The sequence below is a fragment of the Anolis carolinensis genome, chromosome 1 (genome assembly GCF_035594765.1).
Source record: "Anolis carolinensis isolate JA03-04 chromosome 1, rAnoCar3.1.pri, whole genome shotgun sequence".
In the NCBI taxonomy this organism is placed as follows: domain Eukaryota; kingdom Metazoa; phylum Chordata; class Lepidosauria; order Squamata; family Dactyloidae; genus Anolis; species Anolis carolinensis.
In genome coordinates this window covers 34,430,773-34,450,104 of record NC_085841.1, presented here as the reverse complement: position 1 = coordinate 34,450,104, position 19,332 = coordinate 34,430,773, and the positions used below count along the sequence as shown (strand labels likewise).

Sequence of the window (19,332 nt, the reverse complement as noted above, 5' to 3'; positions counted from 1 at the left end):
TCCAGGAAATAATGCCCGGCTGCTCACTGGAGGGAAGGATACTAGAGGCAAAAGTGAAGTATTTTGACCACATCATGAGAAGACAGGAAAGCTTGGAAAAGATCATGATGCTGGGGAAAATGGAAAGAAAAAGGAAGAGAGGCCTACCAAGGGCAAGATGGATGGACGGTATCCTTGAAGTGACTGGCATGAATTTGAAGGAACTGGGGGTGGTGACGGCCGACAAGAAGCTCTGGCGAGGACTGGTCCATGAGGGCACAAAGAGTCGGAAACGACTATGTGAATGTAGAAGAAGATGCTTGCTTTAAAGATGTTATTCTGGTTTACTGTTATATCCAAAGCAAGAAGCAGTGATTATGCACTACTTACAAACCAGGATATCAAAACAGGTTAAGAGCTACTAGAGAATTTAAAACAGAACAAACTATAGACACCATTTTGCAGAATTAGTGTGTGTATCCATTCATCGTATTTAATCTCATGCTAATGAAAGTACAGTAGAGTCTCACTTATCCAAGCCTCGCTTATCCAAGCCTCTGGATAATCCAAGCCATTTTTGTAGTCAATGTTTTCAATATAGTGTGATATTTTGGTGCTAAATTCGTAAATACAGCAATTACAACATAACATTACTGCCTATTGAAGTACCTTTTCTGTCAAATTTGTTGTATAACGTGATGTTTTGGTGCTTAATTTGTAAAATCATAACCTAATTTGATGTTTAATAGGCTTTTCCTTAATCTCTCCTTATTATCCAAGATATTCACTTATCCAAGTTTCTGCCAGCCCGTTTAGCTTGGATAAGTGAGACTCTACTGTACTATGAATGAGAACAGTTATGAACAAGGGGAGAGAGATAATCTCTTTTTGAAAGTGTGCCAGAACATTTACGTGGTAGCTTAAATCTATTAGAACTTTTCAGGATTCCTTCGTCTTAAAAAGCTGCTTTGCCATTACCTCATTTCAATATCAATTCTGCCTGCTTCCAGATGTTTGTGGAGAAACAATCCACCCCATCAAGACAACAATAGTTGACCCTAACTGCCAGTTTGAAAGGTAGGCTGTGCTGCCTTTAGCCCCCCCCCCCCCCCGCCCACACACACACACACTGCCTTTAGGCCCAGCCCCCTTCGTATCCTAACAACTCCCTCAGCCAAAATGGTCCCCAGGGCACAGGCAGAGTGCACTTGGGCCTGATCCACACTGCCTATAAAATACAGATTATCTGATTTGAACTGGATTATATGGCAGTGTAGACTCAAGGTCCTTCCACACAGCTATATTACCCATTTATATTATCTGCTTTGAACTAGATTATTTTGAGTCCACACTTCTATGTAATCCACTTCAGTGTGGATTTTATACAGCTGTGTAGAAAGGGCCTCATATAACCAACTTCTAAGCAGATAATATAAGATTATAAATATAATATGAAATAATTACTGTGGTATAATAATACAGAACAATATAATCTCTAAAACCAGGACAGTAAATAAAGAGCAACACTCTGAAAGCAGGGAAATTGGGAATTCCAGAAAGGAAACAATCAGGGTCAGCTAACACCTCCCAATAAAGGATTCCCCCAGACAGGAAGCAGACAGGCTTTGAAGCTGCAAAGCCATTAAATGCTAACCAAGGTGCCTAATTGCAGCATTCATACCTGCCACACCAAGAATATTAATTGCTATTCAAACTGGCCAATCAAAGATTCCTCAAGGTAGAAAGCAGCCAGGCTTGCAAGCAGCAAGGCTATTCAGTGCTGTTCATCCTGGCCAACCAAGATTTCCCCTAGGTAAAAAATCCCCAGGCTTTGAAGCCACGAGGCTACTCCATTCCATTCAACCTGGCCTAGCAAGGATGCCCTATGTAGAAAGCAGCCAGGCTTTTAATCTGCAAGACTATTCAGTGCAATTCAGTCTGGCCAAACAATGATTCCCCTACAAAAGAAGTAGCCAAGCTTCAAAGCGGCTCTTTGATTGAGGGTGCTACTCCAGCTACTCCAGAAAACGGCCAGGCTTTGAGGCTGCAAGGCTATTCACTGCTATTCCACCTGGCCAACAAATGATTCCCATAAGCCACAGCAACGTGTGGCCAGGCAATGCTAGTATATGGCAAAGCCCAGATTTCAATACTTGCTTGTTCTTATTTGTTCCCTTGCCTACTTTAAATACTTACTTGCACTGATCTTAGTATTATGGAAGTGTGTTACATTGTCAACATCAATAGTCTTTCTTTGAGGTTATAACTTTGTTTGTAGCTAAATAAAATAAGCTTCTTATAAAGGTATTTTTTTCTCCCATTGTGAAACTGCCATCATAATAATAGATGACAAGGTGACTTACGTAGCCCTTGGTTAGCCAGTAGAGGCCACTCACAGTGTGCTACATAAAGCTGGACACTAATTTGATGATATATTTTTCCTTCTTTTAGTTTGTATACACTCAGTCTAAACACATCACAATTACTTAGCTTGACCCTGCCAAAAGTTGTTTTTGTAATGTCCCATTTTCTCTCTGTTCCACAGCACACTTTTTCTCTCTGACTGAGTAAACCTTAAAATGAAGACAGATGAAAAGAATCTGTTTAATCATATCTCCAAGCATAGTCTCTTTTTTTCTTTAGAGCTACTAAAGAATATTGTTTAGGAATATTATTTTGACCTTACAAATATTTTTATTTCATTTTATTTCATTTTCAGATGATAAGAATGTTAAAAGAATATTTAGAATTCAAATAAAATTGCTGTATTTTTTTTCTCCAACTTATGTATTGTACTATAAAATTGCAGCATTCCCTTAAATACCTCCTGCATTTTTACCACTTCCAGGTGAACACATATTTTAAAGCTAAAATTGAACTGGTATACTGTTGGAAAAGTGTTGGGAAAGTCTGTAACAGCAGCAGTGGCAAGACGTGAAAAGCTGCAGAACAGCAGTGATGAGAGAAAGAGAAAGACAATAAAGCTGACAGCACATAAAAAGGGAGCTGGGGTTTCTAAATGCCCAATTTCGAAATGCCTGGCTTTGGGATGGGTTGAGGATCAACAGAGCTAAAACAACTCTGGGAAGAATGACTTGGAGTAACTCATGTCAGAGGACAGACAATTTTCTATGGCAGTAATTCCTAAGCTTTTTTTTAACAATGCATCTCCTTTTAATATGTTTTGTTTAACTCGAGATGTAAAATATCTGAAGTACTTGAAATGTTTATTTAAAGTTGCTCATTAAGGGTCTTCAGATTTAAAGAAACTAGAGGAAGAAATAAATGCACACCTATAATTTGACATTTTGTGACATAATAATAATAATAATAATAATAATAATAATAATAATAAATCACCATCATCTGAGTGTCATACCATGTCCTAATATTACTTCTAAATAGCTTAATGGCTGACACTTGTAGTCTGAATTCTAACACTGCATTTTTCAAATTATTTTTACTTTTTTTACAATGAAGTAGAGCAGAGAAATTTTTTTTACACATGTTCTTATGAAAGGCATAGTTACTTTCATAGTCTGACCTCTGGTGACACTAAGGTAACCCACTTCAAACCTGCAGATTGTACATCTCCCATTCTTGAAATAGAGTAATTCTGGACTTGATCCAGCAGTTAAGGCAAAACAGTCGAGGACAGTGACGGCTCATGGGATCCATGGAATAAGAGGGACCTCTGCCCAGATCACTTTTTAAAAATTCCCCCTCCTTTCTATGCATTGTATCGGTGTGACCTCTACACATGATACCTTTAGAAGCCTCCAAGAATAGATATTCAAGTTTCTCCCATCTAGACTTTTAAATGACAGAAGGACTAAAGAGTACAATGTGAAGGATAGGGTATTATTACTACTGATATGAATGACATTAAACCTGTCCCCCTGAGAAAGCTGCCACTGGATTTGAGGTAGGGGAAGAAAGAGTAAGTGAGATTGTGTCTTTTTATTTAAAAAAAAACTCCTTTGTCTCTAACTCATATTTTCTGGGTCTAGCCTCAAGCTGCCTAATGTGACTAAAACATCAAATCCCTGTTGGCTCATTCGCTGGGTCTCACTCTCTTTGCACCCTCCCTCCCCACCTTAATTGCTTGGTCTAGCTGTGCTCTGGCGAGAAGAAGGTTAATAGAGGACCCTAGCAAAGATAGTCAGAAGACCATTTCCAGTATTGGCTGTGGCCCTCAACTCCATCAGACTACCCAGACTGACTTTTCCTGCTCCCAGATTAAAAGAGTACCCTGATTCAGGGAATCCTTCAGAAATGGAAATGTACTTTTTATATATGCCATAGTGACCTTCTGCTATGTAATATGAGGAAATACATTTTTCAAATTCAGAAGTGGAGATCTGGCTACTTGCAGTTTCCCTTTTCCAGCAGTCTTCCAGGCTCTGGAGAAGTAGAAAATTGACCCACTGATACACAACAGTTGCCTACTCCTGCTATAATATAAACAATTTTTAAAAAAATCGGAATGTGTGGGGGGGGGGGGCAGGTGTTTGCTAACTGAATGTTATGAGTGTTTGGAAGGCAATTCTCCTTATCTCTCACTCCTTTCTTTCTTCTAGCCTTCGCAGAATCCCTGGCCCTCGGGGGTGCGGGGGATTTGTGGACAACCAGTTAAGAATTACCACGCCTGTGTCTGTCTCCTCACATAATTTTAGGGATTGTGTTTCAAGTAGTATAACAGACCATTCAGCTAGCATAGCATAGAGTTCTGACCAGAATGCAGACCTTTCTATAGGAACACTTGTATTGATATATAATTTTATTCTCATGGCAATTTATTTATACTGACATGCACTTGCAAACACATTTTACATATTGTGTTAAAACTGTTTTGCTGTTTTGCTCAATTTTTGATGGTGATCTTCCATTTTTTTGTGGAGTCATGTTTTCTAGTCACTCTTATTTTGATTAGTTGTACTGACCCTTATTGGATTCATATGCATAGGGGAATGAATAGAAATGTGTGTATGTAACAGCAGTGTATATAATCAGCTCTTCTACTTCCCTAAGGTAGTCACATCTTCATCATTCACAGGATACTAGCACATGGGCTTACAACAGCACATTATGACAATGAAAAACCTCTGATTCATTAAGTTGAAGAAATCTGAGTTCTAGTAAATGTTCACTAGATAAAACATCCTTATTTGTGTGTAAATTACTTGCAAATTACATTTTTTGTATTCACATATTATCAATTCCAATGTATTTTAGTGGCTTTTCATGGAAGGTTCGTACTTATTAAATTATGGATTATGTATTTTGTGGAAGATGGAGACTTAAAACATTTTTCCATAAGTATGGCTGGAGGTAAACAACCAATTTTAGTCCAGAAAATAGCTTCTGCTTCTGTCAACATGTTGTTTATTTTCTCCCTGAGATAAAAAGTTCAGTTTTCTGATATTTGTACCAAGATAAAGTCAGTAAACAAGATTAATATAGTGTGGAAAAGGTTGTCAGCAGCCCTGGCAAAGGAAATAAGTTGCCTGTACACAGAACATACTGTAAACTGAATAAAAGTGTCAGGTCCACCATGAGATAATGTGATCATGAACCTCTAACAAAGCATGACATAGGCACAGTCGGCTTTTCTTATAGGCACAGTGTAGAAAATGGATTACTATATTCCAGGGATACCCACTGGAATAGCATGAAAACCTAATTTTGAGATTAATGCAGGATGCAACTCTAGAGTTGAGCCAAATGTTTATCTTTATTGTTAAAGCAACTATTGAGTTGGTAATGTTGTAATCAGTACAAGTTGCATTTTTATTTTCAAAATTATTAGAATTTCAAACCAGATAAACTTCTCTTAGAGACAGAATATTTTTCAATGTGTAAGTCAAATACTACAACAAAGCATTTTTGTACTGTAAAGAAAAATCCTATATTTTGCCTTCTTAACCAGTGAAATAGAATGCACAAATACTTCAAGATGTAATAGTGATTTCTGACATACATCATACATACCATTGCATTATATGTATATGCCTCTGCTCAGTGTCACAGCATCCACACTGAACCAAGGATAGGCATCCATCCAGATATTTTGGACTATAGCTTCAATCATCATCATTACAGTCATCATCTATTTATTATCCACTTCTCCTTGCGGCCTGAGACGGGATACAACATGGTTAAAACAATAAGATAAAACAAAACACTATTAAAATACATATGAAATATATGCAGATAAAATGCAATTTAAAATTCACAGATAAAATACAGGTTAAAATTCACAAGTTAAGATTGACTGGATAAACTGTAGCCAGCATGATCAGTGATCAGAAGGACAGCAAGTCATGTAGTCATCCACTAGAGCAGGCCTGCACAACCTGCACAAACACCCCCCCCCCCCAGGTTTTGGGGCTTCTAACTCTCAGAAGCTCTAGCCTACTGTTCCAATGGACAGAATTTCTGGGAGCTGAAATCCAAAACACCTGGAAAGGCCTCAGATTGTGCAGGTCTTCACTAGAGGAAGTGGTGTTTTTGGCTCTCGCAATGTTGCTGATTGTATTTTATGAGACGTACTGTAGCATTTCTATGTGATCACATGCTCTGGAATAATTGGAGACAGCTATTGGACATGCATGACTTATATCCACTCCTGGTTCAGTTTTCTGTAGACATTACTTGGTTGACACTGTAGAAAGTTGGCTTGTGCAATCCGGGTAAACCTTGATCTGTTTTGGTGTCCTAGATTTTGCTGGGGGCCCCTATCTGTTTTCTGGGAGCCTCTCGAATTCAGGACAGAAATTTGTTTTCAATCCGGATAACCGGATAATTTGTTTTCAATCAGGCCCATTGGTGGCAATGGGAGGGGGCTTCCCAGGTTTAAGGCAAGGGCTTAAGAAATCCTCCTTCCTGCAATTTAGAGGAGACCCAGGTTTAAGGTAAGGGCTTAAGAAACCCCCTTTCCTGTGATCCTTTCCTTTCTCTCTTTAAAAGAGACCCAGGTTTAAGGCAAGAGTTTAAGAAACCCTGCTTCCTGCAATCCTTTCCCTTCTGTATTTAGAGGAGACCTGGGTTTACGACAAGAGCTTACAAAATCACCCTTTCTGGGATCCTTTCTCTTCTAGTGGCTGCCTCTCTCCACGTGTAACCAAAGAAACCGAAAGCAGCCAGGTTTCAACAGCTGCTGTTCTGTTGTGGCCAGAAAAAAATTGGCAGTGGAGCCCATGCCGTTACAGGCATCCAAAGCAACCAAAATGGATCAGTGCACATAAGCCTAGTAGAAAGCTGCTAGTGGGGTATATGTAGGCCATACATGGTCTATGGTGCAAAATCATTGCATGTATCATCAGCATTATTTAGTAAGAGAACAAGAGCCTGTTGTATAAGTATGTCTTTGCTATAATGGTAATTTGGTGGCAGGCTAGGAAGGAAGGAGATTCTTTGTGGCTGCTACCAGAAAAAGAAGGCTGTTGGCTCTAATCAGTCTATTTGGCCACTTTTCCTGGATACCTTGTTTTAACATTGTCAGCCATTTCTTCATTATAGTTAAAATGTGCTAGAATATATGTATGATTTCTTTGGTTGTTCTTCGTGGTGTTTGCGACTCACCAAAAAAGGTTTACTGTACTTGCACAAGTGCAGCATTTGGAACTGTTATGTAAGCATTTTACTTGCAGATCTTCCTCCCCAGTCCATGTAACCAACCTCTCACCCTCCGAGCACTGAATGCTGTAAAAGATGTTGTGCGGGTTCACAAATGACAGCTCAAAGAACTATGGTTGCAAATAAGCAACCCAACTGTTTCCTAGGCCAGAAGATTTATTTTTCACATGCTTGCCTATGTTTACATATTGATTAACTTAAATTTGATTCTTGTAGAACCTTACCTGCTGATCAGTGACCAACACACATTTTGTTGCCTCAAATGTTAGCCCTGTTTCTGGGTATATTTGACCTTCGGATTCCAAACATAGCCCCCTTTTCCCTTATCGGTTCTCGTTTTTTGAGATATAGAACATATGCCATATACCAGCCTTCATCTGGCATATGATAACCTTATCTAAGAAACTAGAGCTAATGTGGTCTATCCAATACAATTTTCTGATTCAGTACTCCAAATAACTCCAGGAACAAGCCTAAAAATCAAGACTCCAAGAATTTTGTTTTTGGTTGAGATGTGTTATGAATAAAGGAGTAAATTAGTAGAAACTACTGTATGTGATAACTGCAGTTCTGCATACATATATGGTTATGGGAAAACATTGTGGTTGGAGGAAGGACTTGAAGCATACTGCTAATTTCTCAAATTCCACTTCAATTAATTAAAACTATTATTATGACTTTTTGCCTTTATATGCATGCGCCCACACAACAATGGCAACAATGTATTTATATTATATGCATCTTATTAAATGGTTTCATTGTTCAAAAATAGGGTTTTATATAGTAGTCCATCTAAATTCCTGTATGCAACTTATATTTATTTATACTTCATTTAGATTACTACCCCAGGCTCATGTGGTAACAAGAAAACTGTACATTTGTCCCAGGAGTCTCATCACCATGAGTAAGTATACATGTCATTATTTCTTCTGCTTACTTTGATTTTGTTCCTGTTTTAATTACACCTTGAATTTTACTGTAATTGTTCAGTGTATCAAGAGATTTTGAAATTCTAATCATGTACTTGGAGCAATGTGGAGTCCTTCTAAATACTTGTGTCTGAAATGACATTTGTGGGTTATCCCCCCCCCCAAGTACCTCTCACTGTATTGTGCATTATGTCTTTTGCATTCACTGGACATGGTAGAGAAGCAATCCAAAGTCATAAAATCAGAAGTACGTCAAAGGAAAAAAAAGAAGCAGCAGCAAGAGATCTCAGCTTGCTTCTTTCTGGCTTTATTTTCTAATTTGTTTGCTTTCCATTGAGTGTAGACTAAATAGAGAAATGTATAAGCTCTTTGCAAAATTTAACAAAGAATTTTCTGAAACCTTAAAGACGTAACAAATTTGCTGTAGTTAAGGTCTTCATAGGCTATAGTCCCTTTCATGAGATGTGTGAAATATTATCCTAAGGTGGCCCTTGCATGTATCTGCTTGTAGCTAGGGGTTTTTAAGAATTGATGTCAAAGCGAAATTAAAATGCAAGGGGTGACATTTACATAAAAATATAAATGTGTGTTAAAGTCTGAAATGGTTATTAATATAACTGAGTTGATATTAATGCAGACAGCCTGGAATATGTTATGTCGCCACTTGTGTTGGTATTAGAACCCTAAATAGTGATACCAACAATTATACCAATATGTATTTAATGCCTCTTTCTTCTTATTTCCCTTCATTAAACAATGATTTTCCGTTTTGTCTACTGAAGCCACCATTGACATTACCTATTGCAGTTAGCATTTGAAGCATTGTGAAGCAGAATGATCCTGAACCTGGTAGATAATTAAAAAAAAACCAGGCTACATTGTCCAGTGAAATAACAGGAAAAATCATTCACACACAGTGGACCATAATATTATTCCCTTTGTCCTCTTGAGTTATGGTAAAAAAGTACCCATGATGTCACATTGAATTGCATTTGAGAGAAAGTAAGGTTGATAACATGCCTGGAATAACATGCCATTGGTCTTAATTCTGAGTGAAAATTCATAGGATTGCAATATAAATTGCATTATGCTATGTAGTGTATGCAGCAGAGCATAGCTCTTACATCCAAACTGCTGATAATGACTAAACATGTTCCTATTATCCATCAATATTTCCATTATGCCATGATCATCAGAATGCTTAATTTTAGAAGTGCAGATACATTGTAAATATCAAAATGATTAAATGTATAAAGGAATACAGAGTCTTTGGCATGAAACTCTTTCAAATTGATTTAAAATATGTTCACTTGGCTTAGAAGTTGAATTCTGTGGAATGAGATACCTTCCTGTGAAAACTGCTACAGACCTTGAGAGTTCTGTAAAATATCCCATTTAAATAAATCATAGCCAAAGGCTACATTTTTCTGTTGGACAATAAAATACCCGAGAGCACGCACAAGCTAGTCATATGACAGCTCGTGCTTCAGTTAGCTATGTTACTAAACCTTTTTCTTTCTTTCCCATAGCCATTGGTTTAACCCTGGGGCTAGGAAGGAACATAGCCAGGTAAGAACTACTTTGATCAAGAACAGTTTATTTCAAATATTTAAAGAATTTAACTGTCACTTGTCTGGAGAAACAAGAGCACCAATTTGTGGAATAAGGATCAAAATACAATTTCATTTATATGAAAGGTGCTGAAAATATTGGACCATAAATAGCCAATATGAAAGCATTGTGGGCATGGTAACGTATTCTCAGAAATGATTAGAATACTCATTCACTGTATGGATATAGTAGCAAAGTAATTTGGCTAAGTGAGTGTGCACATCTCTACTCCCATGTGTTATTTAACAAAAGCCTTCTTAATAAATTACGTATTTCCCATTGCTCAAAAATCCACAAAGATGGAGCAGGGTCAAGTGTTCTGTATCTATCAAGATCAGGTACACTTGCAGCCTTCACATGTTGGATGACTGTAGGTAATATCCTTATCACAGTAACTCTTCATGTTTACAGTTCCTGTTCACATGAATGTTATGAAGCGTTTTCAGATAAACAGGAAAAGGAGTGTGCCTTCCAGACCTTCCTACTCAATAAGTGGCTATTAGAACTGATAGGGATTGAGACATTGATTAAAATGAGTTGGTTCACTGTCAAATGATCTTCGAACAAGAGCAGAAATCATACCTGAAAAGGGATGATGTCTCCGGGGTTGGGCAAAAAGCAAGCATATCATTCTTTTGTTAAAAATATTCCAAATTGTTCTCAGTCTTCTAAGAAAAGAAGCCTCATATGGAAACCTTTAAACTTGTGAAAAAATAGACACATTTTATAAAAGAGACCTCTAGAATAGTTCATTATATTTAAAACCTAATTATAACTTATAGTTTTCAGAACTGCAACTAACATTGATAATGAATGAAGCTGTTTGAAAAAGAATAGATTGGAAAAGAGGAAGGCAGCAGTGTTTTCCACTAGAAGAGTGGGACATAGCTGAGACGCAGAATAGGAGTTTTAAAGTATTTTTCATAAGTATCTCTAACTTGTTTTCCTACCATAACTGTAAAAACAGTCAGTACCCAAGTTACAAAAATCCAACTTACATCTGACTCATAGTTAAGAACAAGTGTGAGACAACAGAAAGTGAGAGAAATCTACCCCTAGGAAGGGAAATTCACTCCTGAAACCGTTATCATAGGGAAAAGTTGTCTCTGTTGAAGCTTTAGCACCAATCCTTGTTTCCACAAACCAAAATTTTCAAAATCCTATGATCACAGGGACAGAAAGTGAGGTGAAATCTTTTGATCAGGGGCACAGACAGAAACACAAGCATCACGGAGGTGTTAACCCTTCCCTATGCTATCAGTAGGTTATATATATACATATTTGGCTGGAGTTACACTTAAAACTGTACCTGTTCTGACTTGCATACATATTCAGCTTGGGAACAAACCTAAAGAACTTGCCTTGTTTGTAACTTGGGGACTGTCTGTAATGTAACAGTTCTGGTCACCATACCATGAAAACATATTATACAGCTGGAAAAAGTACAGAAGGGGGCTAGTAAAATGTTCCGGAAATGAGAAAGTAACTCAAGTTTTGAGACTATTTAGGTTCTAAAGGATGCTAAAAAACTGAGGACATGCTAGAGATGTATCAAAGTATGCATAATATGGCAAAACTATACATAGACCTTTTTCTTGTTCTTTCACAATAATAGAATCCTAAATCATTCTCTGAAAAAAAAGTGAGTGATGGCAAGGCAAATACAATCTACCATTCACTCCTAAACACACCTAATCTTGATTGTTTTTGAATGCTGGACTTTCTTACATTTGGTTAGTACAGTAGAGTTTCACTTATCCAACATAAACAGGCCGGCAGAACATTGGATAAGTGAAAATGTTGGATAATAAGGAGGGATTAAGGAAAAGCCTATTAAACATCAAATTATGTTATGATTTTACAAATCAAGCACCAAAACATCATGCTTTACAACAAATGGATAGAAAAAGCAGTTCAGTACTCGATAATGTTATGTAATAATTACTGTATTTATGAATTTAGCACCAAAATGTCACAATTTATTGAAAAATTGACTATAAAAACATTGACTACTAAAAGGCAAACTGCCTTGGATAATACAGAACCTTGCATAAGCGGAGCTTGGATAAGCGAGACTCTACTGTACTTGGATATAAGGCCTCCAAATGGTGTCCAGACTTTGGAATATCCTCCCCATGAAAGTTTAGCTAGTGCCAACATTGCAATTCTTTCAGTAATAAAAAAATAATAATAAAGTTTTCTTTATATCCTGCCCTATCTCCCCATGAGGACTCAGGTTAGTTTACAACAAGCAATGACAAATATTCAATCCCATACAATACTAAACAAAGAAGAAACTAACAAAAACCACCCAGATCCCAAAAAACATAACCAGTATCCACATCAGAATAATAATAAAACATCACCAAACATTAAACAGTGACAGAACAAGTTACGTTTTCACAGCTAAGGATTAAAACAGACTAAGGATTATAACGGATGAAGATAAAAAATTTAAAATTTAAAAGCCAACATAGCCAGAGTGACAAGCCATTTTCATTCCGTAGTATCTAAGCATTGATATTCTATGCCTCCTCCTTTCTATAGACTTCAGTGCATAAGAACATTTTAGTTGTTTTTTTCAAAGAGAGAGAGAGGGCTATTTTGATCTCTTTAGGGAGGAAGTTCCAGAGGCAGGGGGGAGGGCGACCACGGAGAAGCCCCCCCCCTCGTTCCCACCAGTGGTGCTTGAGATGGGGGTGGGACCAAGAGGAGGGCCTCACCTGCTGATCGAAGTGGCTGGGCAGGCTTGAATGTGGAGATGCGGTTAGCCAAATGGTCTGTGCCTGAACCATTTAGGGCTTTATAGGTAATGACCAGCACTTTGAATTTCGCCCAGAAGCAAACTGGTAGCCAGTGGAGCTGCCGCAACATGAAAATGGTTCTCTCCCTGTGCGGAGCCCCAGTTAGTAATCTGGCTACAGATCTCTGGACCAGCTGGAGCTTCCAAACTATCTTCAAAGGCATCCCCATGTAGAGCATGTTGCAGTAGTCCAAATGGGTTGTAACTAAGGCGTGGACTACCATGGCCAGATCTGGCATCTCAAGGTATGGGCACATATGGCGCATAAGCTTTAATTGTTCAAAGGCACTCCTGGTCGCCACTGACACCTGGACCTCCAGGGTCAGCAATGAGTCCAAGCTACAAACCTGTATCTTCAGGGAGAGTGTGACCCCATCCAGCAAAGGTTGTATCCCTATACCCAGATTTGCTTTCCAGCTGACCAAGAGCACTTCTGTCTTGTCAGGATTTTATTTCAATGTATTAGTCCTCATCCTGTCCATTACTGATGACAGGCACCAGTTCAGGGTCAGGACGGCATCCTTGGCTTTTGGTGGAAAGGAGTAGTAGAGTTTCATGTCATCTACATCTATGTGACACTGAACTCCAAAACCCCAGATGATCTCACTCAGCAGTTTCATGTAAATGTTAAACAGCATGGAGAACAAGATAGAACCTTGAGGGACCTCACAGGCCAGGATTTGAACAGGAATCCCCCAGCATCACCTTCTGAGTCCAACCCTCCAGGAAGGATCAGAGTCATTGTAGGATAGTGATTCCTAGTCCCATCCCATTGAGACGACCCAGAAGGATACCTTGGTCAATGATATCGAACACCATTTAGAGGTCCAGGAGAACAAGCAAGGACACACTCCCCCTGTCTAGCTCTCTTCATAGATCATCTACCAAGGCAACCAATGCCATCTCTGTTCCATGACTAGGCCTGAAACCAGATTGAAATGGATCCTTATAATTGGTTTCATCCAAGAAACTTTGGAGATGAGAGGACACCACCTTCTCCAGAACCTTGCCCAGAAAGGGGAGATTTGAAACTGGCTGAAAGTTCAGTTGAGTGGGATCCAGTGCAGGTTTCCTCTTACTATGGCCTCCTTACAGCTACCTGGCATTAAGCCTTGTGCCAAGGAGGCATTCACCAGCACTTTCACTCTGCCAGTCTCCTTCTGGCCTGCTTATTTACTCAGGAAGGGCAAGGGTCCAGAGAATAGGTGGCCACCTTCATTTCTTGTCCACATCATCAGGCTGTATAAATTGAAAATAATCCATTAAAACAGGACTAGCAGATGCCTCAGTGTGATGTCTCATGGGCCTTGTAGTCCCGTTCCTAGTGCTATTGTGGCAGATGAGGAGGAAAACATGGGATTTCCACCGGTTCAGCTCGAATCGGAGCCTCGCCACCTGGAAGATGTTTGTCCTCAGGAAGTTAACCAAACAAGCCTTGGGCAGAATTAATAAAGATATTAGATAGATTCTGGTCTCTGCGCATGGTTATTGGTGCTCTGCAGCCTGGACCCTGACAGTTTGACTCCACCGACTTAAGCACCAATTAACCTAAGGCCAGAATGTCTACAGGAACCGGAGCGGAGGCTCAACCGACCAGTTACACCATTTCCCAAGAAGAATTCAACAGAATCCGTGATACTCTCCGAACGCAGGAGGGTGAAATACTGGGCTTGAAGGAACGCGGTGTGCGTCTCCCTGCCCTAGCGCTACCAACCAAGTTTTCTGGAGAAGCCTCCAAGGTTCATGTTTTCCGTAGCCAATGCCAGGCGTACTTAGAAGCCCGCCAAACTGAATTTCCTCAAGAAGATGTCAAAGTGGCGTGGATCTACAGCCTCCTAGATGGGCCTGCGGCCAATTGGGCGATGGCGCTGTTTGATGCGGGTTCCACGCACCTAAGCTCTGCGCAAAATTTCTTGAATCACCTTAGAAAGACCTGGGGGATCGAAGACGACGAGGAGGCGGCCGGCCATAAACTCCGGCGTCTCTTCCAAGGGGACAGGCCGTTGTCCCGGTACATAGCCGAGTTCCGGGTGCTGGCTCAAAGCACCGGCTGGAACGATGTAGCCCTTAGAGGACAGTTTCGTGAGGGCCTCAACTTCGAGATGCAAGAAGAGATCTCTAAGGTAGATCCTCCAGGGACTCTTGAGAGACTCATCAACCAGTGTTTACGAGCCGAAGCCCTAATAGCCAACAAAAAACAGTGGCTCTGAGGCCAGAGTGGAAGAGCCGGAGTGAAACCCCCTGCTTCTGCCAGTGTTCAACCACGTCCAGTATGGAGATCCCCACCACCAGCCCCAACCCCCATGGGAAGCGAGGAGGAACCGATGCAGTTGGGCAATGTGCGCCCCAGACTAGATGTTGCCGAAAAGGCGCGCCGCCAACGTTTGAATCTGTGTTGGTACTGCGGGAACGGGGGCCACTTCGCCAGAGAATGTCCAGCCAAAAGAAAGCCCGCCGCCCGCCTGGCGGCGGCGTCCTCCACGGAGATGGAGACGGCCGAGGCGGCTGGAGCAAAGCCGGCGGGGGAAGCCAGCGACTGGGCGTAGAGAGGCTCGCCAACCCGGTCAAAAACCCCACTCAAGAGCCGCAAACCGGGGTCCTATTTCTCCTGCTGGTCACGCTGTGGTCAGTGAAAAAAGGACCCGTCATGATCCATGCCATGATAGACTCAGGGGCAACAAACAACTTCATCGATAGAGAGTATGCCGACTCTCTAGGATTACAATATCATGATTTCAAGAATGCCCGGGTGGTGCAGGCCATAGATGGCCGTCCCCTAAAGACAGGTCCAGTAAGCCAATGGACTGAACCCACCAGGATGTGGATAAGGGAACATATGGAAAAAATTTCCTTCTTCGTTACCGAGGTTCCCCACTTCCCTGTGATTTTGGGGATTCCATGGCTGACACTCCACGACCCAAACATCTCCTGGTCCAACAGAGAACTACAGTTTGCCTCAAGATATTGCCAAAACCATTGTCTAGTAGCCAAGGTCTGTCATGCCACGGACGCTGAGCCCATTATCACCTTGCCCAAGATATATTCGGACTTTTGGGATGTTTTCAATGAAAAGGAAGCCGAGAAACTACCCCCACATAGACCCTACGACTGTGCCATTGACTTGGTGGAGGGGGCCCCGATTCCGCGAGGACACCTCTACTCCCTGACTGAACCAGAGCAAGAAGCTCTCAGGGAGTTTATAGAGTCCAACCTTCGCAAGGGGTTCATCAGACCCTCTCAATCCCCAGCTGCTTCCCCAGTGATGTTTGTGAAAAAGAAGTCAGGGGACCTACGCTTGGTTGTGGACTATAGAGCATTGAACAATATCACGAAACGGAACCGCTACCCCCTGCCTTTGATCTCAGACCTATTAGACCGGCTCCGAGGGGCCAAGGTTTACACCAAGCTGGATCTCCGGGGGGCTTACAATCTAGTTCGCATCAGAGAAGGGGACGAATGGAAAACCGCCTTCCAGACCAAATTCGGATTATTTGAGTCCCTAGTCATGAATTACGGATTATCCGGAGCTCCCGCAACGTTCCAGCATTTTGTCAACGATATCTTCCAGGATTATCTAGATCGGTTCTTGATCATATATTTGGACGATTTTTTGGTGTTTTCTAGATCACAATCGGAACACGAGCAACACGTCAGAATGGTGCTACAACGATTGCGGGATCATGGACTATATGCCAAGTTAGAAAAATGCGCCTTTGATCTACAAGAGGTAGACTTCCTGGGATACCGCATCTCGCCACTAGGGCTCTCCATGGACCCGGCAAAGGTTTCAGCAGTATTGGAATGGCGGGTGCCAACCAACAAGAAGGAAGTGCAGCGCTTCTTGGGATTCGCAAACTACTACTGCAAATTCATCCCAGACTTCGCCCGCTGGTCTGACCCAATCACCAGCTGCATCCGTGGGAAACAGCCTTTCCGCTAGACGGAGCAAGCAGAGAAAGGGTTCCAGCAACTAAAGAAGTTATTCACGACCCAGCCAATTCTACAGCACCCTGATCCTAAAACCCCTTTTGTTGTGCAGGCTGACGCCTCTGATGTGGCAATTGGGGCTATACTCATGCAACCAGTGGGAGAACATCTTCACCCTTGTGCCTATTACTCCCGTCAACTAACAGCCCCAGAGAGAAATTACACTATTTGGGAGAAAGAACTTTTGGCCATAAAGGCAGCCTTTGAAAATTGGAGACATTGGTTAGAAGGGGCCAAATTTCCCATTGAGGTTCATACTGATCATCGAAATTTGGAACACCTAAGGACCGCACGAAAGCTAAATCAAAGGCAGCAGCGCTGGGCTTTATTCTTTGAACATTTTGACTTCCAGATCCATTATGTAACCCCGGCTCAGACCAAGCAGGCAGATGCTCTATCACGGAAACCAGAGTATGCTGCAGGACGCAGAGAGACCTCCGAATCTCGATTGCTACAGTCCGAAAACTTTGCCACGCTCACCGTGGGAAACACCAAATCCACTTCAATTGAACCAACTCCCTCTAACCCAGAACCCCTTTGCGCTCAAGAAATTAGAGCCAGTCAGCAGGCAGATGCCTGGGCTCAAGAACAGATTCGCCAAGGACTACGTTTCCCTTTCTCACTTAAGGATGGGCTACTATGCTACAGGAATCATGTTTACATCCCTCCTGCTCCAGGCAGAGAAAAGGCACTTCATCTGTGTCATGACTGCAAGCCAGCAGGGCATTTTGGACTTTTCAAAACCATGCACTTGATCCTACGGGATTTCTGGTGGCCCAAGATCCGCAAAGATGTGGAGAAATATGTCAATACCTGCCCGGTATGTCAGCGTTCCAAGACAAGAAGGGAAAGGCCGTCAGGGCTACTGCATCCCCTTCCTACTCCATCTCGCCCATGGGAGATAATTTCCGCGGATTTTATCACTGACCTACCACCCTCCCTTGGATTTACCACGATCCTAGTGGTGGTGGACCTTTTTACCAAGTTGGCCCATTTCATTCCCTGCGATGGTCTCCCCACGGCCAAAGAGACTGCAGATTTATTCCTTCAGCATATTTTCCGGCTACATGGATTGCCCAAGAGTTTAGTCACTGACCGTGGATCTCAATTCACCTCTCGTTTCTGGAAAGCACTACAGAAACTATTGGGCATAGACTCTCGTTTATCTTCAGCTCACCATCCCCAAACGGATGGGCAAACTGAGCGCACCAATGCCACTTTGGAACAATACCTTCGCTGTTATGTAAACTATCAACAGGACAATTGGGCTTCCCTATTACCTCTATCGGAGTTTGCTTACAACAATGGTGTCCAGGCTTCAACTAAAGAAACCCCGTTCTTTGCGAACTACGGCTTCCATCCGCGTTTCTTCTCTTCTGTCATTGAAACTTCAGAAGTCCCTGCAGCGGAGGACTGGCTGCAAGAACTCACAGCGGTGCAACAACTCTTGCACCAACAACTGGATCAAGCCAAGGAGGACTATAAACGCCACGCTGACGGCCATCGCCAGCCAGGCCCTGAAATCAAGGTAGGAGATCGGGTTCTGTTGTCCACTCGCTTTTTGCCCTCCCACCGTCCTTGCCGAAAGTTAGATGCCCGCTTCATTGGTCCCTACCCAGTGGTGGCGCAACTTAACCCCGTGACTTTCAAACTACAACTTCCGCGCTCCATGCGCATTCATCCGGTGTTTCATCGTTCCCTGCTCCTTCCGGCGGATGGGGTACGCCCCGATGTGGACCGGCCGGCCCCCGCCCCTGTTTTGGTGGACGGGGAGGAGGAATTCGAGGTTCAGGACATTTTGGATTCTCGCTTTCATCGCCGCCGCCTTCAGTATCTCATTGACTGGGTGGGTTTTGGGCCAGAAGAACGCTCTTGGGAAGACGCTTCCACGGTCCATGCCCCCGACTTAGTTCGCCGCTTCCATCAGGCCTACCCTGCCAAGCTGCGGCCCCGCAACTCGAGGAGAGCGGCCATGTTGGAGAGGGGCCTTGAGGAGGGGGATAGTGTGATGTCTCATGGGCCTTGTAGTCCCGTTCCTAGTGCTATTGTGGCAGATGAGGAGGAAAACATGGGATTTCCACCAGTTCAGCTCGAATCGGAGCCTCGCCACCTGGAAGATGTTTGTCCTCAGGAAGTTAACCAAACAAGCCTTGGGCAGAATTCTCCCCCGTTTTCCCGAAAGGACAATTATAATAGAGATAGAGGAGTCAGGGAGGCTAATCGCCGGAGCCTCAGAATGGCTGCCAGACAATTAGCTGATTAGGTCTGCTTCCCTTGGGAAATTCTAAGGAGTCATGCATCTGGACAGAGTTGGGTTTCGCTTCTTGTTCTCCAGGGAAAGTGTTCTGTTGGCGCGAAAACAAGACCCTATATAGGGGTTTTGCC

The 19,332-nt window shown here is 42.0% G+C and overlaps 1 protein-coding gene across 1 annotated transcript in view; it reads left to right on the top strand.

Moving 5' to 3' along the window:
* Positions 1 to 19,332, top strand: part of gpatch2 (G-patch domain containing 2) — a 149,547-nt gene that overhangs the window by 83,860 nt on the left and 46,355 nt on the right. The window contains exons 6-7 of the mRNA XM_008125857.3: positions 8,454 to 8,521; positions 10,076 to 10,115. Coding sequence (XP_008124064.2) covers positions 8,454 to 8,521; positions 10,076 to 10,115 — 108 coding nt within the window. The remainder of the gene's footprint in view (positions 1 to 8,453; positions 8,522 to 10,075; positions 10,116 to 19,332) is intronic.